This window comes from Emydura macquarii, unplaced genomic scaffold (assembly GCF_026122565.2).
Source record: "Emydura macquarii macquarii isolate MOO-44397 ecotype Brisbane River unplaced genomic scaffold, CSIRO-AGI_Emac_v2 contig_2473, whole genome shotgun sequence".
Lineage (NCBI taxonomy): Eukaryota > Metazoa > Chordata > Testudines > Chelidae > Emydura > Emydura macquarii.
This window is the reverse complement of record NW_027132610.1, coordinates 11066843-11091865: the sequence shown is the minus strand read 5'-3', so window position 1 is coordinate 11091865 and position 25023 is coordinate 11066843. Positions and strand designations below refer to the sequence as shown.

The 25023-nt window shown below is 39.6% G+C and overlaps 1 protein-coding gene across 8 annotated transcripts in view; it reads right to left on the bottom strand.

Annotated features, from left to right (window-relative positions):
* FRY (FRY microtubule binding protein) overlaps positions 1 to 25023 on the bottom strand; it is a 364004-nt gene that overhangs the window by 86895 nt on the left and 252086 nt on the right. For all 8 annotated transcript variants that reach the window (XM_067562954.1, XM_067562948.1, XM_067562949.1 and 5 more), the window contains 8 exons: positions 21076 to 21332; positions 19876 to 20022; positions 13969 to 14137; positions 13101 to 13191; positions 10623 to 10705; positions 5303 to 5453; positions 4234 to 4337; positions 496 to 681 (listed from right to left, as the gene is read on the bottom strand). In XM_067562954.1, coding sequence (XP_067419055.1) covers positions 496 to 681; positions 4234 to 4337; positions 5303 to 5453; positions 10623 to 10705; positions 13101 to 13191; positions 13969 to 14137; positions 19876 to 20022; positions 21076 to 21332 — 1188 coding nt within the window. The remainder of the gene's footprint in view (positions 1 to 495; positions 682 to 4233; positions 4338 to 5302; positions 5454 to 10622; positions 10706 to 13100; positions 13192 to 13968; positions 14138 to 19875; positions 20023 to 21075; positions 21333 to 25023) is intronic.

The window sequence follows — 25023 nt, the reverse complement described above, 5'->3', positions numbered from 1 at the left end:
TCCAGCTGGTGTGCACAAAAGGCTTTCTAGTGCACTTTAACGCACTATGCACACTGTTTCAAACAGCTCTATGTTAAAGCACATTAGGGAACCTTTAGTGCACCCCAGCAGGGTCTACACAGACAATTAATGCACAGCATGTTAATATGCTTTAGAAATCACATGCCCATAGGGCGTATCCCCACACCACGTACACAAGCCCTTAGAAAATTACAGGTATGTAACACTGCAACATTCATTTTTAAAACTGTATTATACATTTTTCTTTATAGCAAGGGGCTTTTCCTACTCTCGTAATAAGTCATCATTTAGTAATTTGTGGTGCATTTCAAAAGTAGCTCACAGGGAGTTAAAATCAATGGCAGCTGTACAGATTTCCCACTTTGATAATTCAGCCTACAGATATTACACTATCTCAGGAAAGAAACCCTTACATTCCAATATTTTAAACTCTTTAAATATAGTGTAGTGTCTCTTCCAATAGTACTTTATTACCTGTATACAGGAATTCAGGTAAATAGGCTGGTTGGACTGTCAGAGTCTTGGCTTCATTCATCTCTCTGGTCTGAAGAAGCACTGAGGCAATGGCCTGAAAATTGCTGTTGCAAGACAATGCAATCAAAAGATGAAGCAGTAGCTTTTTACTGTGTTCAAAGACCTCAGGGCGGTAATGGTCAAGACCTGAAGGAAAGAGTTACAGCAATCACTGAGTATGAAGTGATTATAAACAAGTTTAAATTCCAGAAATAACAAAGATTCCAAGGCAGTTCATGGCAACAGTAAAGAACAAACAGAAGATATAATACTTCAGGACACAGTTCCCACAGTTTTTTAAAAAATATTTGTGTGAATTTAGTACTTGAGAGAGTACAATATGAGCTGCAGCAGTGCAAGACCCCTCACACTGTTCCAACTCAGTGCCTCGACCCTGAGATGGGGGGACCACCTCCACAGATGAGAGGGTAGTCCTGCATCCGTGTACATTCAATACTTAGACTCCCTAGTACGACTGCCATGTTGACAATTAGTGCTAACTGTAGTGTTTTGAGACATTGTGAAAGGGTGTACCTGGCCCTGTGAGGACCCCTGCTGGAACCCCTGTGGTCCTAGTACACCCAACCCCAGGAAAGGAGCAGTGAAGGTGGGTCCTCTAGGCCTACAGAGGCTGCACAGAAGCAGGCAATAAGAGCCCACCAGGCTCAGATAGCAGGAGCTGCAGCGGCTGAGCAGGTTGGTTCTTGGCTGGGGCCAGAGGGGTGAGGAAGGATGCTCTGCTCTGGCCGAAGGGAGCTTGATTGGCTGCAATTGCTAAATGTGGGAGTGAGATGACCTGACAGCTCTAGCCCTAAGGTAATGGACAGAGGTGAAGAGACCAGGTGGGAAGAAACTGAGGGAATGTAGCAGCAACCAAGTAAAGGAAGCAGTATGTGGCTGCTATGTATAGGGTCCCTGAACTGGGACCTGGAGTAGTAGACGGGCCTGGCTACCCCCACTGGCCTACTAGCAAAGTGGCCTAAGTCCCGAGATGGACAAGGCTCTGATGGGAAGCCCATGTGAAGGGTAGGACTTAAAGGGGCCCAGAGATGGGGCTGAAGACCCTGCTGAGAGTTGACAATGTCAAACTCTTTGCTACCCCGAAAGGGGTTTATCCATATTGACTGTGTGACTTAGCTGGAGGGCTGAGCCAACGAAGACCTACTAATCAAGGTCAACAACCTGCAAGGGGCACCAGGAGCAGGACAGACTGCAGTATCACACCCAGCTGACAAGAGGCACTCATGAAAGTTGAGTGTCCTCTGTTACAGACATGGACACCCACTCACTGGGAAATGGAGTGAGACCACAACATCACTTTACATAGGACTCTGATCAGCCACCAGATGGTAATAGCTTTTGGTCACTAGTACCCTGAGCTGGATTTGATCTAAGGGTCTAGAGATGAAAGAATCATGAGCTAAAACATAAATGATTCAAGTTTTTATACTGCTTCACTGTGACAAAGCATTTTTTTCATTTATCATCTTAGTTCTGGTTCAACACCTTCTGAGATGGTGGCATGAAAGATCAAACAGTTACAGCACAGAATAATAGAGCTGGCTGTCTCTTCAGCTCCTCCCTTGTCTGAATTTCTTCCCCGGAAGGCTGCCTTTTCAGTCTCCCTACAATGCTCCTTCGCATTATGTGCCTCTGGTGTACACTTGCCAGTCTGCTCTTTGACTGGCCTGCAAAATCCACCACAGCAATTTGCACCAATTGTTAACCTTCAGAGCTAAGGAGAGAGTCCTTGGACTGAATGAGCATGGAAACGGAGCCATTCTCTCACCCCATAGGTGGAACCTCTAGGTCAACACTGGGCCATTTTTCAGTGCAGCTATGCGGTTAAATACAGAGGATTTCAGTCACTGGTGCTCTCAATCCAACATCTTACACAAGGACTCAATTAACAGAAAACCTTTTTAACCCCTTCATTATCAATATTAGAGATCATTCTGTCCCTTACCTATATATCTCCTGTAGATTCCCTTCACTTAAATATATTCCTATTCCGCCCAATATGTGGAAAGGCACATGCTCAGTTTAACAGCCAAAATATCTTCAGTTTCTAAGTCATATCTCTCATATGCTCCTTCCCATATGCATTCTCACATTCTAGCATGATATGACTTCTTCATATGCAAGTCATACTCATACCTCCGGCTAACACATTTAGTACTACTTCATTATATTCTCAACAAGGAGGAATCTACTACAGAGATCATGAAAACATTCAGCATGGCATGGCTGGCAATTTTATGAAACTAAACCATAATAAAATGGAAGCTTTAATGTTAATTTAAATGTGAGTCATTCTGAAATACTGTAATGTTAAGACCTGACAAAAAGGATAAGAAAATGTTGACAAATGCATTTGTAATATCATAAATCTATTTCAGCAAATATTTACTTGCATTGCTACATGATGGTTGGTGTACATTGATCGTCTCTCAACCAAAATGAAATGGCTAGAGTCCTTCATCTTGCTGCACTTTGTTTTTATTCCTACTGTTAACTCCCTTCACTGATTCATTGACTCAAACTGAGGTTTTATTACTTACTACTAAATTTCTAACTACAAAGGTCCATCTATTTTTCAGAACTACTATAACTATAATTCAGCAGTTCAATCAGTTCACCAGTTGCTAGCTATTTGTTTTGTCCACATAAGACTGATATTATACAGTCTCTCTCCTTTCAGCGACTTTTCATTGTATCTGGGGAGTCAGCTCCCAACTGAGTTTGAAAAGCTGAATCCTTTTTTGTTTTTATGCCTAAATTTTGATGCTGTCTATAACATTTTAAGACTGTCTTTGTAAATTGCTCTGGAACGGATGGCATTATATCTTGCATAGACATTCATGGTAGTCTCAGCATCACAGAGAGAGGAAAGGAAAGTGGCATGAACAGTAATTTTACCATGACATCCATTTTATTATAGAGGATTTGTATCCTTTTAAATCTGGAGAGACCTCTAATTAAACACTGATTTCTCTTTCTGGATTTTTTTCTGCATGTCTTTAGTGCTTGTGAAAGGGACTAGTGTGACAGCAATGGTCTCTTGACCATTATGATCCATAGACATAGGTAGATCATGGGTACTGGCAGTACACACTTCCCGCATTGTTCTACTAATGTGCTATAAGCTTTTAGCTCAGCCTCTATGTCCATTTAATCCTTGCTATCTGTGCTGAAACTACCAATAAAGGGTGCAAATAAGTTGCAGCTATGGTGGCGGGTTTTGTAATGTGGACTTCGATCCACTGAGAACTGGACTGAGACCACCATTTATTATTAATTCATTCCACATGTCTAGCTATTCTAATGTCCTACAGAAAATATGTATCAACCACATAATTGGATAATTTTTATACACTTCCTAATTACTCTAGTATGCTAAACATTTCTGCTTATGTGAACCCTGCAATGATGAACTAATAAAGTAAAGTGGGAAAAAAAGGCCACAAAAATTCAGAGTATTGTGAAGTGTGATAAAGAATGCTGCAGTGACAACCTTCCAACTAATCAATATTAGTTTTGAGAACCAATGTAACAAAATACTAAAGATGGCTGTAAATATAGCTATAGAGAGGAAGGCAAAGACAAAATATATTTAAAATAATGCTAACTCCACAGCTTTAGTTTGACCAATGGTATTGGAATATATCCACGTTTTAATTTTTGTTGTATGGGTCTTACCTAAGAAAAGAGCATGAAGTAATAAAGGGAGGTGAAGAGCCCAATCTTCTCTCACACTGTGATCCACTACCATCTCAGTCATGAAAATAACAGCAATATTGCACCTAATAAATAAAATCACAAAATCAATTGAATAACTTACTTCTGGGAGATGGACAACCATAATATGGTATGCAATCACATGAGAAGTGATAAGACATGGGTTAATGCACTAGCCTTTCAGCTCTGGAGCTGAAATTCAAACCCTGACTTGGATCCCAAGTAAAACTAGTTTGATCATCTGGTACAGTTCATCATGATCACCATTCAGCACTCAAGAGAGGCCATGGACTATAAGGTAGCAGTTTGATACGCAGGAACTGAGGCCCACTGGCAGTGTCAGGCAGCCTGCACATTGGCTGGCTTTACTAGACATTGCTAACGCCTAATAGGTCCTGATTTTCTACATCAAAACCATTCTTTAAAAAAGTAGCTGTACTAAAAACTCTAATACTAATTATAAGGACATTCTCAGAAGTGCTATTGACCATAAGTTATCATAGTGCATGGGACGTGCAGCAAAAAAATTGAATAAACACAAAGCTATACTGGATGAGTCACAAAGCCCTCAGCATTTTCTAAAACTAAGCTTTCTTTTTAATGTTATTAATGTCAAAAAGAAATCACGATACCTCAAGTTACTGTACTTAGCAGTCAAGTACCATTATTAAAAATAACATTATTAATGTCAATATAGATTATACAAAAGAAGAGTTCTAGCACATGTATAGCATAATTAGCATACCACAAAAAAGTGCCACAAATAACAGGTTTGGGAAAGACAATGTTCAGCTTCTGAGAACCAAGTTTGGTTGCTTTAATCCAGTTCCCATCAGTACCTATGATCTCATGCAAAGTAAACAAGCTACAGTTTTAACAAGGCACAAGAACTGCAAGGCCTTCCGATTTAACTCGCTGGGAAGCAGTAAAAATGTATGGTATTATTTTTCCTAAGTGCTGGGTAATGGGGCCATTCAATTATTGCTGACCAATTATCTAATTAGCAGAAACTTATTTCAGTACTGCTCACCTATGAAGGGGTCCCCGTGGCGTGACAGTTTCTGGGAGGTAGTCAACAAGCGGTGCCCAGCATCCTCCATTGTAAGGCATTGGCAAGGGTTGTGGCTGTTTGGTCTCCACAATATTCAACAGCCAGCTAGTATATGGAGAAATAGGATCATCTGCATGGTAAAATATTAAAGCATGCTTTAGTCTGTAATGACATAAAAACCAAATAGTTTAATTATTTAGCATTTAAAAAAATGTGCATACTAAATTCAGTGGTTCAACAGATCAGAAGAGTTTGGTGAGAGGACATGGGTTTGCAATAACAAGTGCAGCCTGTGTAATTCCTTTTTCGCCATGCTGAAAATGCACTACAGAATCCAAGCAAGCAACACTGAATTTTATAGGCTGTAGCTGAATTCCTTTTGTCACTGTTTAGTATCTTAGGGTCCAGATCACAAAGCACCAAGCAACAGAATCTCTCCTAAAAATGAGAGTAAGTTTCAGCCAACATAACTGCCATGGCAAGGCATCTGTTGTAGGGGGTCTTACAGCAGTGACACATTCTTGTAACTACCAGCAGGTGCCCTGCTGAGTGATGCTACAAAGAAGCCAAAAATTAAATCTGCTGAATTAAGAGGAGGAAATAAGGAATGTGAAAAACATCTTTAGTGAGATACAACTCTTACAATAGGGATAAAATATTTATTAAACGTCTAAAGTATCTATTTAGTTCAGGTTTAGTGAGAGAGCTGTTGTACAGTAATAAACAATAGATATTTCTCTATAGTTATAGACATATCACTTATTTGCCTTATAAGCCTCATGATAATTAATTAATGTTTGCCAAGTGCTTTGCCATGACAAGCACTATATAGCTATCGTTTATTATTGTTGAATAATATATGTAATATACAGTACAATAACTATTCTATTAAGTCTATATTAAGGTCAAGATTGTCGCTGGTGCTGAAGAGAGTGTGTGTGGGGCCCATGGGTACATATTTATGTAAGGGGAACAAGAAGCCTTCCACCCCCTCATCTATGATCCCTGCACAAAGGTCCAGAAAACCCAGAGCTTCTGTAACCAGATGAATCCAGACACTGCTCGCTGCACGTGCCCTTAGGCATACAATCTACTTCAAGAGGGCAGGAAGGGAAGGAGAGCAGACCACGACAAAGAACCCCTCTATACAAGCTTGCACAGCTGGTTGGGCATGCTAAAGGAAGCAGGCTGCATCATGAGAAAGGAACTTCTGCCACTTGGCCTGCATGCTTAGGAGCTGAAAGAAGGACTGGCCTGTCTACTTACAGCTGTGGCTAAATGCCACAATCTAACTATAATGAGTATCTAGGCACCTCAGTGTAAAGCCTCATAGACTTTAGGTTACATCTTAATATTTCATAGAATCATAGAAGATTAGGGTTGGAAAGGATCTCAGGAGGTCATCTAGTCCAACCCCCTGCTCAAAGCAGGACCAACCCCAACTAAATCATCCCAGCCAGGGCTTTGTCAAGCCGCAGCTTATAAACCTCTAAGGATAGAGATTCCACCACCTCCCTTGGTAACCTATTCCAGTGCTTCACCACCCTCCTAGTGAAAAAGCTTTTCCTAATATCCAACCTAGACCTCCCCCCACTGCAACTTGAGACCATTGCTCCTTGTTCTGTCATGTGCTACCACTGAGAACAGCCTAGCTCCATCCTCCCTGGAACCCCCTTTCAGACAGTTGAAGGCTGCTATCAAATCCCCCCTCATTCTTCTCTTCTGCAGACTAAAGAAGCCTATTCCCCTCAGCCTCTCCTCATAAGTCATGTACTCCAGCCCCCTAATAATTTTGTTGCCCTCCGCTAGACTCTCTTCAATTTAACCATATCCTTTCTGTAGTAGGGGGCCCAAATCTGGACACAATACTCCAAATGTGGCTCACCAGTGCCCAATAGAGGGGAACAATCATGTCCCTCGATCTGCTGGCAATGCTCTTATTAATGCAGCCCAAACTGCCGTTAGCCTTCTAGACAATAAGGACAAACTATTGACTCATATCCTACTTCTTGTCCACTGTAACCCCAGGTCCTTTTCTGCAAAACTGCTGTCTAGCCAGTCGGTCCCCAGTCTGTAGTAGTGCATGGGATTCTTCTATCCTAAGTGCAGGACTCTGCACTTGTCCTTGATGAACCTCATCAGATTTCTTTTGGCTCAATCCTCCAATTTGTCTAGGTCACTCTGTATCCTATCCCTACCCTCCAGGGTATCTACCACTCCCCCCAGCTTAGTCAGAGTGTCAAAAGGAAACCTGGTATCAATAATTATGTAGTTTTGAAGCTTGCAGATAAAAACTGGGATCTCCAGTCACAGATATGGCTTGAGGAGACAAACCCATGAAGACTTTCACCTTTCTCAATTAAGGCTTTAATTTGCTATGATGAGTTCCCTCTCCCCCACCCCCTGCTTAAAATTAGCAAATTGTTTTTCAGATTTTATATGATGCTATAACTATCACCCCAGTTTACTGTAACTGCATCAATGATTCATCCTTCTAATCATGGAAAGCAACATGAAGTTTTTGGTATCTGACGGTGTGTGATTAAATTTGTGTTACTTATGCAAAATTCAGGCTGACAGGAGCTAAAACTGGAGGGAAAATAGAATGAACAATCTGAAATAAGGTTCTGTGTTTTGTTAGCATGGCAAATAGAGGTTTGGATGGAAGTGTGACTGTACTCCATATTGGGTTTTTGGAGTTGTGGTGTACTTCCCTCCTTCCTGAAGTCTGCCAAAACTTTTCCTTTAGAAGGAATTGTTACAGAAATGTGTAACTTACTATTGTTATCCCTTTTTGGTTTGAGGGTTTAGCCAATATTCACCCCCTTGAGAATTATTTCCATTAGGGGGACAAACTGATGATAGAATCAGGTATATCTTTGATTAAATTCTACTTATTTACAAAGAATGTATACAAATCCTGTTTTCCTCAACAAAGTTGGACTTAATAATTGGCTGTTTTCTTGCTCCCAATCCCAGCCACTTTCCAACCACTACTCTCCCCAAAAAGTTCTCTTGACTTTCTCTTACAGCCATGCTGTAAGGACTGGAGTGTGAGTGGTCATGTCTAGTGGTCAGAGTCAGGAACCAGGAACTGTAGCTGGGGGCTGACATTGGAAACAGAGTCAGGAGTCAAGCCAAGAGTCAAATCGGAGTCAGGGAATGAGTGAGGGGTCAAGTCAGATTCAAGAGTCAAGCCAATGGTCAAGTCAGAGTCAAAGTCAAGAGTCAAGCCAGAATTGAAGTCGGGGTAGGGCAGAGAAGCAGGGATCTGGAGACAGAAAGCAGAAACCAGGAGCGGAGGAGAATCTAGGATAAGGAGGACAGGAACAGACAGGAAGGCAGGGCTCAGGACTCAAGGTCCAAAGTGGCAGGCAGACAGTCAGGGATTCACCTAGTTACTCAGACAACTTCCTGTGCCTCGTTCTGGCTTAAATAGTGTGTCCAAGCCAGTCAGTGGGCCAGATGTTTTCCCCTACTGTATCAGGAACTTCATGGGCAGAGCCCTTAGTGCACTAGAGCTCTTTGTGAGCTATCCCCCTTTGGCACTGGTTCTGGTGAGCTGCTGGGTGATGTCTGTGGTCTGAGCACCACCTGGAGACTTGCAGACCCAAGTTCAAAACCCGCAATGCCTCCCATACCCACGCCCAGTGCTTGTCTTGCCTGTCCTCTCTCCCACCACCTGTACAATCAAATCAACCCCCAGCCCCTGTATTTGTATTCAGTCTGGTCTTTGGGAAGTGGTTTCCATTGTTTCAGCTATCACTAAACAAAGAGACATTTAACTGTTCCTTCAGTTAGCCTGAATATTAGGCGGCCAGCACGCTCAACAGCTTCAGTGATTGCCTGTGCATCAAAGACAACCAACATCTAGCATAACAGTACTATGAAAAGAAAGAGTTATGTCAGTGACTGAGACTCTGGGAGTCAGGACTCCTAGATTTTATTCCTGGTTCTGCAACTCACTAATCATGTAATCCCAGGCAAGCTGCTATTCCTCTGAATTCAGTTTGCTCACAACCTGTGTCCTAGAGAAAGTGTTTCAAAGTATTAATGTTGTTCTGTACTGGAATGTAGTTCATTAAAATCACATGAACACTGCTGCATTAGTTAACATTTGCAGCAGAACTGTCAATTTGCTAAAGAATTCAGCACTAGCAAGCCATGCAAGCGAAGAAAAATTGCACCACGTTCAGTATGTTGCAGAATATTTATTTTACTAATTAATTTTAAAAAATATTTACTGATTTTCTATGTCCACAATCATGCAAAAGCAACTATTTGTATATTTAAAATTAATCAAAATAGCTTATTACATTAAACTTTATGTTTCCTATTTTTGACTATGAAAAATATTGCCAAAAGGATTTCATTTGGATAATAGAAGAGATAAAACATGATTACATGTATTATTCATGTTGAACCAGATGGTACTGTATGGCCAGAGCCAAATCACTGACCTATTTAGCAGTAAGACATACCACTAGGGCCCTCGTACCATGTGACCTTGGTTTTTTTATCAGTCAGGAATAAGGGGCTGTATAAAGGACTGGCTTTTCTAAGATGCAGTTTAGGGTGTAAATAATGCATCAGCCTCTTCACAATCCATTGCAAAAATGAATTCATACTACCAAACTTCCCAAACGTGTAACATAATTTAGTAAATAACTGACATATCAGGTGTTTCTTGATATTCTTTACTAAATAAATACCAAGGACCAATATATGGCCAGTTCAGAATAGGTATGCAGGGGTGACAGACATAGAGAGTCCTTTCTACTCTTCCCCCAGCACAAGTGTGGAGCCATAATTAGATTGCAGGGAGTTGGGAATGGAAGGGATGGAAAACGATTTGCTGATGTGACACGTTTTGGTGGGCCCCTGGACCTGCTCCCCATTTCCAGGTACTGAGAGAGAATGCTGGTTATTTCTGTTACACTGTTGTGATAAGTCCTGATACTCGGTGTGTTCCTCATAGAGCCCCGAGAAGCATTATGCCTTTCAAAATGAAAATGCCTCCAGCCAGGCACTGCTGCTTGCATGGTACCTCACTTCCCCCTCGGCAGTGAAGCTGTGCCCGTGCAAAGGCTCTATTGAGCCCTGAGCTAGCAAAAGGAATTACCTATAAGATCAGTTTAAAGGTAACAAGGTGACACAGATAAGCCACTGGAATGATAGCTTCCTATGCTGTGACTAGACTATACAGAGAGCTTTATTGGGTGTTCTCTTCCAGTCACAAGAAACATTTCCTCTCCCACCAGTACCCAAGAAATTGGACAAATGGAACGTCAGCACTTACTTTTATCATCATCATAAGATCCTCCAGAGCTGTTACTGTACCTTGATTCCAGTCGAGTATGTGCTCTGATTACATTACTGAACCTTGAAATACAAGAAAAATCTTCATTAAATGCTTTATTTAGACAAAGCAAACAACTGGTGTACATGTTTACTCTGACTAAGGTTGCACAGGCTACCTTAAATATGGCATTTCCTAATTTTCAAGTACTTGACTTTACAACCTAAATAACATTCTTTTAAAATATTTTGTATACATACAAATATGGGTTACTAGTATTTTATTTTGAGACTCTAAAAAAAACACTAAAAAGTGCACTAAAGGATATATTTTGAGGGAAAAATACATATGAAGAAATGCACGTCAAATTCTATCTTCAGTGGAACTCCGTAGTTTCAAGAGAGATGATGAAAGAATATAGCTAGACAGACTTTGCAATTAAGAGAAAGAGGTCACTTTGAACACCATATAACAGATTCTGACATTACCAGCACATAACTGCAACAATATAACATGGTTATGTCCAAATGCATTGATATCACAATACAGTATTATGGTGTAAAAGAAAGCTATCACATTGCAAGACAAGACACAATGCAACATCACTTGAAGAGCTGTGATGCAGCATGATGACATTGTGCCAGCCCAAAAATTTTCCAGATAACTAAAGGGTATTTTACACTTACTCAGGGTTTCCTTTTATGTGATATTGTATCTTCAAAACAAAAACTAGAATATCTTCTACCTAGTTTAATGATATGTTATTCCAAAACAGGCCTGTGCTTATGAGAACAGGTGGCAAACCTTCTATTACTTATTGTAGGAATTTTTATCATAATCATATTTGAAGAACTATGATTGTTTGAGACAAATTTATCCACAACATCTGCTCTTGTCACCCTATTATATATATAAAAAAAAGAAGACTACAAAGAATACTAAGAAAAATTCTACATCTTTGTATTTACATGTAAGTTTTGAAGTACTACAGCACTTAGGGCTTTTGCTGTCTTTGAAACTGTAAATATCACCAATGAATTGTGACCAACTCTTCTACATTTCTTCTTAACAGTCTTCCCCAGGGGAATCAAGCACATAAGCACAACAACATCGTAGCCTCCCCTTTACTTTCACTCTTCCAAACAGTCTCCAAGCAGGTTTGAATGCCAAAAAATTGGTTTGGCCATATGTACGTTTTGTGTGAGATAGGAAACTGTGAAGTTGCTGGCAGATTGTAACTGGGTCACATAATGATAAATGTTGTGTCAATTGATCGCTCTGCCATTTTAAAATAATACATCTATAAACATTTTTGTAAGGAAAAATAAGAAGGGTAATCAGAAGCAAAGAGGTTTATTTTCTTGTTGCTCACACATAGGATCTTTCTGCTGCCTGTTCTGAGACCCATCAGTTTTGGCACACTCTCTGTTCTATGCAGTTTTTATTCCATGTTCAACAGCATGACAACTGAGTGCCTAACTAAGCATACTCCATGGAGAAACTAGGAAATTAATCTGAGAAAATGCCAACCTCTTATATTTATAGTACCTAGCAGGGTAATTACAGGAGAAGATCTCTGAGCTGATTGTTCTTGATCATTTGAGGCCTTATCCAGTGGAGGATGGATCAGACCCTTGACTGAAATGACACTAGTGGACATCAAGAATCACAAACTAACTCAACATTAATGGGGACCTTTGCTGGTATTATTGCAGCTCATACAGAGTTCCCTTCCAAAGAGAAAAGGGTTTTAGTAAGGGAAAGAAAACACACTTTTCTGTGGTACAGGAAATGGTGTGCCATTTTAACTTGTGACTTCACCCTCTAATCATCTGGCTATATGTACAATAAGAAGTGAAAGATGAAGCAGGCTGGAAATATATTAAGTACTCAAAATTGCTAGGCAGAATATTTTATATATTCTATATATAATATATATTAATATAGGACATAGAAAATGGTCCTTCCAATATCTGCCACCTCATCCTAAAAAGAAGAGTGACCCAGATTTTTCTGCGCAGTTAGAAACACTGACCTGCACAGAGATTTTCATCCTCTTTTTGTGGGCTAAAAGGGTCTGAGATCAAGTCCAATATTTTAACATTCTTTTTTCAGTAAATTCCCCCACCTCTCTTTCTCTTGTCTAGGTGGTTCCTGCAATATGAGCTTTCTAGCACAAATTGCTGAATTTAGGTGTCACACAAACCAGGCAGCACCTACAGTATTAGATTAGGCACAATCAACTGTCTGAAACAGGAGACTTTGCACACTGCTTTTACTACTTTCCTGAATGATTATTTAAAAACATTCCTCTTGGATAAAAACAGTGCTTATAGTCAGAATGATCATCAGTAGATGTAAATCAGTGTGGATCCACTGAAGTCAATGGAGCTGGGTTGATTGACATCAGCTGATGTCAATCTGGCTCTTAAAATATTTTTTTAAAATGCACACATTTTGGAGAAACAGATTACAAACCTTTCATCAGTTTCTTTCACCATCCTGTTCTCCTCTATATCAGGAAAACTGTCTTGGCCAGCTACAACAGTATTACTGCTAGAGGTAGTTCCTGTATGTGAGATGACAACAAGCACATCCATTAAATAACACTCACAGTCTTGTCATGAGTTCTTTTTTTTTTTCATACTAAAATAACAATAAAAAAGTTCAACTTTGTATTTATGTCAAAGGCCACAGTAAAAGTGGTCATTAGGCATATACAGTACCATATTCAGTAATACGAATAAACAGTAATGACACCTATAAGTGTTAGCATCTACTAGCATGTCTGCATGCTCTGCAAATGACATGCACTGAATGACGGATTCACTAAGTTCTCTCTCATGCAACCTAATATGCTGCTTCTGTAGTGGTCAGTGGGATGTTGGTGAGACTTAGTTTGCGTGTATGTCATAGTGTCATGTTCTCTTTGACTACCTTATTCTGAAAGTTGCATTAGACTTTCAAAAGTAGGACTGCAACACAGTTAAGGTGCTAGCTTGTCAGTAAAACAGGATGCTGGGGAATGCCCACTGTGATAATTGGATTACTGGTCACACACTGTTCTGTAATATTAATGATAGAAGAATCAATTTAGATAAATGATGAACTGTACCAAACCCTGACACCGTCTTTTTAAACTGGTAAGAAACAGTGAACACAAAGTTAGAAGACATGCAAGACTCCAGGAACTCATTTTTGTTAGGATGTGAAATAAGGCCCCAAAACACATGTACGCACGGATATGAAAGTGTGTGTGGTAATTAAAAAATACCATTTTTCCAAAGAGACCGACGCTGAAAAAAGATGTAAAGTCATAGCTGAAATAATAAGGTTTAGCTCATACCAGAAGCAGCAGCTGAGGGCTTGTTGCTGGCAGTAAAGCGGTAAAAAGGTGGATTATCACAATGCTGGACAATAGGGTTCACTGGATCTGTCTGCTGCAGCTCAAAAAGAAGCTCTTCCATGGTTTGAATAGTGTTATTCCGACACAAATATATTGCAACCTTTTTGATCTGAAGGAGGAAAAAGACATTTATTAGTCTCCATAGAAAATGAATAGAAAACTAGAGTAGTTCACACAATTAAAACATATTATATTTCAATAACGAAAAGGCCAAAATGTTGAAAAGACACCATAACTATGTAATCGAATTAACCCTGCTCATATTAATACTAATACACCCTTTTGATTTCAACATACTTTCCCTTAATAATAAATCTCTGATCTGGTTGTTTGAAATTATTTGGTTATCCTCCATAAGCCCAGGTTTTTTATATACTGATTATAATTAAAAAATGTATTGCTAGCATTACATGTGAATCATATTCAGGGGTTTATCTTTTGAATACATGAATACCCTCCAAGCTAAAGCTTGCCATACTACATAAAGCCATTGTTCCAAAATAAAAAGTGGGTCCACGCATAATTTCATGCTTACATTTATGCAATCGTATGTGAAAGTCAGATAATTACACATACAAATGGCAGGTAAGGCTCCAGCTAGCTATTTACATGTGTAATGAGATATTTTCAGAAGTCTCTAAAACATATTTCTACATAGGTAAACAAGCAATCACAGTAAGGTCAATAATACATACCATACCGACCCTACTCCTATTGAAGTTAATGGCAAAATTCTCGCCTCTGTTGTTTTCTATTTATTTTACTCTCTTTTTTAACATTAGAGAAAACATACACATTTAAAGGCTATGCTAAAGTAACTGAAAAAAATTGTGCTAGTTGTACTTCACTGTGGGTGATATAATAGGGGTTTCTAAAAAGCGAGAGCTCTTCAGTAACCATTTGTACTGCGATTAGAAATGGACAACACCCAGCTCATGTAATAAATCTTGCACAGCACCCTTGAAAGCAAGGGGAGCAGAGCAGTTCATGTGGATGCACCAAGAAAACAACACTTAAAAGAAAAATAAATAAAAAAGAGACCAGCCAACCAGCTTTAAGCATTCTTTGCCTCTTAAAAAAAATAAAAAGTCAGCCAGTAAGGTGTTAGAGGCATGCATTGCCTTGGGCCCATTGAGCCAGAACATATGGCTGAAGGCAGGAAGCAGCCAGAGGCACACTGATCCCAAAACAGAGAAAGGTAAAGACAAATCGTTAGTCTTGCAGCAATGTGGCCTTTTGGATCCTGCAAGCCAGAAATCTGGATAATTTATTGGGAGGTATTATCTTTAGTTGCTAATTATTCTGTTTTCTGCAGTAAGCATATTGTGTTCTCCTTGTTTCTAACTACTCTGTATAGGGGTGAATGGCACACTATTGTCACTGCAGGACTAGTTTGGATACAACAAATCTTAGTAGCTACAGGTTTTAACAAGCAATTGTCCTCCAATGTTTTCTTCTCTCTTTGGCTGCCACCATCCCCACTGCCTCTCTCTTTAGCATCAAACTCACTCACCCAAATCTATAGAGTGCTTTTTTAAAAGCCTTTAACTTTTTTTTTTTTTTAAATGATCCAGGTCTCAGACCACATATACAAGATCAGGATGAATGCTGACACCCTATTTCCAGGACCTGCACCAAATGTGCTAATCTGGAGGACTACTCCTCTCTAACTCTAGATAATGAAATTCCGTTTTTAATATCAAAAGTCTTACGTTGCTTTTTGCTGTGAACAATGTAAATGATTAATGGCATGTGGTGCCTTTTTAGCTGCCCGCTACTCTCAAACTGTCGTATTGTCTTTATTACATTTCTGATGCAAAGCTGACTTGGAATACGTCCAAACATCTGTTTGTCTCTAACGCACCCACCACCATGCTAAGTGTGGTCTCTTTCCCTTTGCTATAGTTGTTGGGATAAGATCTACATATCTATTTTACTTTATTATTAAACATATATAGGTTATCTGTACGATAAATGATCGATAGAATATGTATTTATGGCATGAACAACCTTTTATAGCTATCACAGTTAACCAGATTTCTTATCTGGGCACATTGGGGCCCTATCAATGCATTGCACACATTCATGTGATAAGCCTACATATTTTGATAGCATAAATGAGGATGTAAATGAAAGTGCAACTGATGACCACAATCACGATATGAATTATAATGGAAGTCAAACCCCTACCATGGCAAACATGGAAAAGACACAAAGATTCCTTTGTTTTTTTAACTTTATGTTGCAAAAAAAAAAAGCGCAGCACTGGTGTTCGGAACAAAACAAAGTACCTCTAATGCTGGAAAGACAATATTCCAGTTTCTTTGAAGAATGAATAAATCGTGTTTGAATATATTACATTACTTTCCTTTTCTAAATGCTCCTGGCTATTGCTGAAGTTTTGTGTGTGTGTGTTGGGGGGAGGGGGAGTTGTTTTACATCTCCACATAAGAGTATATTTTCTAAATCTCCTGGTTTTGTATCATTTTTTAATTTTGTGACTGTATTTCTCTATCATATTTCTCTTAAACAGGTCTTACATGTTTCTCCCATTGTTATGTATGAAAAAAGAATACCTTCATATTGTTGCACACAGGCATTGCTGTTTTCATACAATCTCTGAGTATACATATCTATATATATTACATCTGGGGGAATTCTGCACCACTGTGCAATGCAGAATCTGAGCAGAATTTCATTTTTTCCCTGCAGATTTAGTGCTGCGGAGATGCGGGCCACCACTACGGGCTGCTGGAACTATCAAAGCCTGGCTCCCCAGCTTGTGAATAGAGGACCTTGATGAGGTGGGGGAGAGAGGCAAGGGAAGAGGAAACTGGAGGGGTCCTGACAGCTGCGGTTCCTAGCACAGTGTGCAGGAAACTCCATTCAAGCCCGATCTGACCAGCATCAGGCTGTTTCTCCCTCTGGATCCCTAGGCTCTGGGGGGAGAGGGTGTGGGTGTCTGGGCCACAGCAACCTTGTGCAGTCCCTTCCAGCACCTCCCAAATACTCCCTCCCAGTATACACACACACACACACAGCTTCAGCACTCCCCAACTGTACTCCCCCCCTCCAATGTCCCCTCCCTTTCCCCCTGGCAGTGCCCACTATTTGGGAACCTCTATATGGAAACCCTATGGGGACAGGGCAAAAAAATGAGAATCGACTAAAAGATCGGAGGGGCAATGTTTTCCCCCAAGATGTGCCCAGCTGGTATGTAAGACACAACCAGTTTGAGGCAACCAACAAAAGCATAACAGAGAAACAGGAACTGGGTTGTTGTAGAGGGGTTCTTTAACTCTCTACTCCTGGACTTTGTTGTCTGTATTGTTACAGACATACTTGGTGACAGGTATTTTGAAATAAATTACCAAAATAACCAAAATTGGTGTGATTATATTTTGTTATTCTGACAAAATAAAATATGCAGAATTCTGCAGAATTTTAAAATATTGTGCACAGAATTTTTAATTTTTTTTGGCACAGAATTCCTTCAGGAGTAGTATATGTATATTTCTCTATGAGCATATAATTTTTGTGAGCACGTGTGGATATATGACTCCTCTGGATTTCTTGACTATCAGAGGTACAATATAAAGCATAAGCATTAATAGTGCATTATTGAATGGTAATAATTTGCAAATAAGCAATTTGATCTAAAGGAAAAAAGTCAGTTCCAGAAAACAAAGCACGACAGAGTGAGTATTACATAAAGGGGCTTAAATTACTTTCTATTGAAGCTGCATGTAAAGCAACAGGTATCCAATATGCTTTGGATACAAATTCAGACTAAAGCATACCTTTTCTTGGGCTGACAAAACATAAACACACACCTGTGCTTTAGACCGTCTTTAGCAGCATTATGTAGACTCAGACTGAAGAAGCACAAAAAGCATTCCAATAGCTCAGGTGGCAAAGAATGTGTTGTGAAATGGCTATTACTGCCTTCTTAAAATCAATCAGATTATGAAACACTCCTGCCTCTAGTCTACCCTCAGTTCCCAGCATTTTCTGTCATACAATCATAGAACCATAGGGTTAGAAAGGGTCGCAAGGATCATCTAGTTTAAACCCCTGCCAAGATGCAGGATTTGTCATGTCTAAGCCATCCAAGACAGATGGCTATCCAGTCTCTTTTTAAAAACCTCTGGTGAAAGAGATTTCATATTTCCTGTCAACTCAACTCACCTTGTTGCTCTTTTTGGGCCTGATCCGAAACCTATTAAAGTCAATAAAAAACTCTCAGTGACTCCAGTGTGCATTGGATCTGGCCCTTTGTCTCCTTCTCTCATACCAACCCTTTAAGCCAGGAATATCTTTCCTGACCAGGAGTACCACATTATCTTCCTCCAAATTTTTCTCGTTTTGATTAGCTTTCCTGCAATAACAACCACCCCAGCTTTTGTTGCACAGAGTCCACAATTTTAATATATTAAATTAAAAAATAAAAAGGAACCAAAAACATTTATATGTAATAATGAGAACATCTCGTGATCCTCCACCGTTTTCCCATAAATTTTCCACCATCCTTTGTTTATTTCCCTTACTCTTTTTGGATGGTAAACTCCTCAGGGTATGCCTGTCATTTTTAACTGTTTATAAAGCACCATGCACACTTATTTAACTAAAACGTAATAATTGTAATGACAGAATCTGATTTTCTTAGTATGGGAACAAAGAAGGACATTCAAACAGGATACTGTAATACTGCTGAAAAAAGTAAAAAGCACTACATTTTGATTCAGTTTCTCCCAACAATTAAAGAGCCAGATGGAAGTGGGGCTATATTGCTTCACTCAGAAAAAACCTGTTTTATTCTAACTGCAGCAACAGCAGCAATGTATCGTACAATTTGACTCACATTACAACAAGGAACAGTCATGTAACCAATGACAGCTATGTGGGAACAAAAAGGAATAAGCTGACATGCTAAACTTTACAATTTCTACTAATATTTGAATTGACATCTGGCATTGCACCAGAAATGACTGATATAAGGTTCCAACTCAGGAAAGCCCTTAATCATATGCTTAAGTTCAATTAACTAAAATGGATCTAAAACACTTAAGGCTATGCAATGGAAGTTTTGAACGTGCATAAGGCAGTTAGGCACCCAACTCCTATTGAAATCCACCTTTCAAAATCCCAGTCAGACTAAAGAAAAATGGACTTTGGCACATGTTTAAAAGTAAGCACATGCTTAAGTGCTTTGCTGAATTGGAGATAATCCTTAAAACGCACAAACACTATTACTGGAGATAGCATGAATATATTATCCTGTTCTTTGTATAACATTTCATTGTTTTAAGCCCTTGCAAAATTTAGTGTACAGGTTGTCTAAACTAGCTGCATGCTGGGGAAAGTACAGGGAATTTAATGTTTTTAACTTAGTTAATTTTTCATGCCAGTTATTTAAACTTGGAAGAATTCCTTTCTGTCATGTTCATAACATTTTTTTAAAATGCATACCTTTTATATAAGTCTGATATTGAAAAATGGTTCTGATGTTTGTTGACAGTGATTTCAGCAATTAGTGGCCAGCCCCTGTTATTACTGCACTGTTCCCTGGTGCAGACAGACAAAGCTGCTATTTTCACTGATGGAGTTTACCTCAGCTTGAAATCAAGTAAGCTCCACAGATGCAAACAGAGGCCCTGATGGCACATTTAATTTATTTGCCTTCAGTACCCGTGCACATTTATTCTTCCCAGCTGACCTAATTTAATATGGTATGCTAAGGAATAGATAAGCATAATGGTATATTTCGGCAGAAATTCTTTTTCTACAAATGCTGTTTTCTTCATTAAATACTATGCAACCAATAGCAAATAAAACACAAACACTTACGTAAGGTAAAAGGATGGTATCACTGCTAACCCCACACAAGCTAATTAGAAACTGCAGTGTTATTCTAAGGTTGTTGCTCCATTTCTCATTGTTGGCCAAGGCATTCCAGACATTTTCCATCTCTATCCCAGGAACTTCATCTCCATACTGTAAAGAGGAACAGAGATGGAACTTTTGAAAAGGTGCACTGAACATATAATTAATATGCGTAGACACTTTAGAAAAGAAACAAAAGGTACGCGATTTTACAGCATCAGCTCATGCAAAATCAATAGCAAAATACTCAGGAACATGCACGGAGGGACAAGCAGGGACATGGGCCATCCAATAATTGGTACAGAACTCCTCCATCCCCAGGACTGTGGCAGAGAGAGCAAGCTCCTCCGGCCCTGGGGCTGTGGCAGGAGAGCTGGTTCCTTAGGCCATGGGGTAAGAGCTGGCTCTTCTGGCCGTGGGGTGATAGCCAGGCCCTCTGGCCCCGGGGCTATGGGGAGAGAGCTGGCTCCTCTGACTCCAAGGCCATGAGAGGATAGCTGGCTTTTAGGTCGTGGGAGGGGAGGGCAACAAGCTCCTCCACACGGCAGGAGTTGACAGCTCCTCCGTTCCTGGGGGGGTGAGGGAGTGAGCTCCTCCATCCCCAGGGCTCAGTGATGGCACAAAATGTGTCCCTCCAAAAGCGGTCAGATTTGTATTCCTAAGCACACCCCTGAAAACCCTGTAACAAGATGTAGGGAGGTGGTGGAATCTCCATCTTTAGAGGTTTTTAAGCTGTGGCTTGACAAAACCCTCGCTGGGATTATTTAACTGAGGTTAGTCCTGCTCTGAGCAGGGGGTTGGACTAGATGACCTCCTGAGGTCCCTTCCAACTCTATGATTCTATGATTTTCAAAAGCAGCTAAGGGACTCAGAAGCCTCCATCCCAGGCAGACTTCCCCAGTGTTTTAGGAGCCCAAATGTCATTTCAAGGGGCCTTAGGCTCCTAAATCACTTACAAACTTTTAAACATTTTTATTCAGGATGAAATTCATATTTAGATAGAGACACATGAATAACTATGTATGCTCATGCAAAATGTCATATATCAATGGGAAGAATTCTAGACACACTTTGCTTTTTGAGTTTGCACTATGCAACTCAATTTATTTTTTAATATTTTAAAATATCATAGCTTGAATATTTCAGAAGACAGTTTTGCTTTACCTTAGCTGTCATATACATGAGATTATTAAGCACCAATGATGTGGCCTCAGGAGAGCCCCATCCATTTCCTTTCAGTCCATATGTGACAACTATTTCCCCTTCCTTGTCCTTTATTTCATCCTCTGGGGTGCTAGGACTTGAACCTGGGAGAAGAAGTCTGCTGTCTACAAGTTCGATGTTATGAAGCCATGGTAGCAGATAGGTGAGCATGATCTGTCTCCCATTTGGATGAGTTGTGGGGAATCGCTGACTTACCTCTAAAAGAGTAAACATTAAAAAGAATAAATCATTAGTATACGAAGGTAAGCAGAAGTATACTGAAACAGGGGCATGGTCCCTCCCCATTAATGAGTGGGGGCACAGAGCTCTTCTGGCCCCGGGGCTGCTGCGGTGGGAAAAGCAAGCTCCTTCTGCCCCAAGGCTGCAGCAAGGACACAACTCCTTTGGCCTTGGGGCTGGGGGAGCTCACTCTCCCTGCTGTGGTGGCCTTGAGGCCGGAGGAGCTCACTCTCCTCACTGCAGCCCGGGGCCAGAGTAACTCTGTGACCTCGCTGTGGCTCCGGGGCTGGAGGTGCTCGCTCTCCCCTCTGCAGGGACCCTGGGGCTGGAGGGACTGTCAACTGCTGCTGCAGCCCTGAGGCCAGAGGAGCTTTGTGCCCCTCCAAAAGGCGTCAAATTTCAATTCCTGCACACACCTCTGACTGAAAAATTACATGCCTAGCAAGTCTGATCATTTCTGTTTTGTCACCTGATGACCTTAATCTTGCAAGGTAAGGGAATATTATCAAAGCACAAAAGCAAATATTTAAGTATAAGCAGGAGGAACATACATTAATTTGATGTGAGCTACTAGTAAGCAACATGTCAGAAGGCTTAAGTGCAAAATAACTGAGGTAAGAATTTTGAATTTAGAAACATAAATTAAGAAACATGTTCAAGACATGTCCTATCATAGATTTCTGTATACGAACACACACCACTAAATGGTTGCTAACAGAAGAAAATAGGGCAGATATGACTGTTATTCTAGAATTTTAAAAGTTTTTGGAGAATTATGGAAAATTTTCAGTTATGTTCTGTAAATAATTATGGTATCCTGACATCTGGTTATAATTATTGCATAAGCTTCTGTATTTCCTAACTATGGCCTAAATCTCCAGGCGTTTATATACATTGACTGTTTAAAAACCCTTGTGGTTATCACTAAACATTATTCATATCAATGATATTATTTCTATATTAACTAATGTATTTCACAATAGAAAACCAGAAGAAGATAATACAAAAAAAGACATGGACTGAACAAAATACATAGTACAAAAATACATGTCTTCAGAATACAATATAAAGATTTAATTCCTTATCTGGGAAAACCTATATAATTCACAAGTTATTCTGTCACTCTGAGTACTGTGGATATACTTTATAGAACACTATTTCATAAAAAGTATGTGAGAGTGCATATTATAGACAAATACACAATACATGTAAACACAAAATGTATGCCATTAAAAAGTCATAATTTATCAATAAGAAAATTTGATTTTGTGGTTAAAGCATTGGACTGGGAGGATTCAGGAGTCATGCCACAGATTTCCTGTGTGATCTGAGGTCAGCCACTTAATCTCTCTGTGCCATAGTTCTTATAAAATGAGAATACTAATACTTCCTTTTTCTCATCACAATCCATTTTGTCTTGTAAGCTCTTATGGGCAGGGATTGTCTCTTGTAATGTGTCTGTACAGGGCGTAGGTCTGAACAAAGGGGCCTTGCTCTCAACTGAGGACTCTAGGCACCACAGGAATGACTCCATTAATGACTGCTTCTAGGATCAGCTAGTCCTGGGACCTACAAAGGGAGAGGCAATTCTTGATTTAGTCCTAAGTGGCACACAGGATCTGGTCCAGAAAGTGAAAATAGCTAAACTGCTCGGTCACAGCAACCATAATGTAATTCAATTTAACATTCTTGAAGGGGGAGAAAAATCAAAGAAACCCATCACAGTAGCGTTTAACTTCAAAACGGGGAACGAGACAAAAATGAAGAGGCTAGTTAAACAAAACTTAAAAGGAACAGTTACAAGAGTGAAATGCCTGCAAGCTGCATGGAAACTTTTAAAAAACACCATAACAAGGCTCAAACTTTATGTATACCCCCAAATAATAAAAAAAAAAGACAGTAAGACGATCAAAATAATGCCACCATGGCTAAACAGAGTAAAAGAGGCAGCTAGAGACAAAAAGACATCCTTTAAAAACTGGAAGTCAAATCATACTGAGGTAAATCAAAAAGGAACATAAACTCTGGCAACTCAGGTCAATTAGGCAGGCCAAAAGAGAATTTGAAGGGCAACTACCAAAAGACACAAAAACTAACAGCAAACATTTTTTTAAGTACATGAGAAGCAGGCAGCCTACCACACAATGAGTGGGGCCACTGGGTGGTTGAGTTGCTAAAAGAGCAATTGAGGAAGACGACCAGGCCGTTGTGGAAAAGCTAAATGAATTCTTTGTATCAGTGCTCATTGCAGAGGATGTGAGGGAGATTCTCACACCTGAGTTATTTTTTTAGGTGACAAATCTGAGGAACTGTCCCAGATTGAGGCGACAATAGAGGAGCAGGAACAAATTGATAAATTAAATGGTAATATGTCACCAGGACCAGATGTTACTCACCCAAGAGTTCTTAAGGAACTCACATATGAAAATCCAGACCTACTAATTATGGTATGTAATCTATTGCTTAATCAGCCTCTGTACCAAATGACTAGTGAATAACTAATGTGATATCGATTTTTAAAAAAAGGCTCCAGAGACGATCCTGGCGATTACAGATCAGTAAGCCTAATTTCAGCACTAGTCATATTGGTAAAAACTATAGTAAAGAACAGACACATAGACGAACACAATATGTTGGAAAAGAATCAATTTGGCTTTTGTAAAGGAAAATTATGCCTCAACAATCTATTAGAACTCTTTGAAAGAGTCAACAAATATGTAGACAAGGGTGATGCAGCGGAGATAGTGTACTTGGACTTTCAGAAAGCCTTTGACAAGGTCCCTCACCAACGGTTCTTAAATAAAGTAGGCAGTCTTGGGATAAAAGGGAAGGTCCTCTCATGGACCAATAACTGGTTATAAGATAGGAAACAAAGAATAAGAATAAATAGTTTTCACAGTGAAGAGAGGGACCAGTACTGTTTAATATATCCATAAATGATCTGGAAAAAGGGGTAAACAGTGAGGTGGCAAAGTTTTCAGACAATACAAAATTGCTCAAGATATTAAGTCCAAAGATGACTGTGAAGAGTTACTAAGGTATGTCACAAAACTGGATGACTGGGCAACAAAATGGCAGATGAAATGCAATGTCGATAAATGCAAAGCAATGCACTCTGGAAAACATAATTCCAACTATACATACAAAATGATGGTGTCTAAATTAGTTGCTACCACTCAAGAAAGAGATCTTGGAGTCACTGTGGATAGTTCTCTGAAAACATCATTCAGTCTGCAGCGGCAGTCAAAAAAGCTAATAGAATATTAGGAATCATTAGAAAAGGGATGGATAATAGGACAGAAAACATCATAAATGCCACTATTCAAAATCATGGTACACGCACACCTTGAATACAGAGTGCAGTTCTAGTCATGCCATCTAAAAAAAGACATATTAGAATTGGAAAAAGTACAAAGAAGAGCAACAAAAATTATTAGGGGTATGGATTAAAAAGATTGGGACTGTTCAGTTTAGAAAAGAGACAACTAAGAGGGGATATGATAGAGGTCTATAAAATCATGAATGGTGTGAAGAGAATGAATAGGAAAGTGTTATTTACCCCTTCACATAACACAAGAATCAGGGTAACCCAGTCAAATTAATAGGCAGCAGGTTTAAAACAAACAAAAGGAAGTACTTCTTCTTCACACAATGAACAGTCAACCTGTC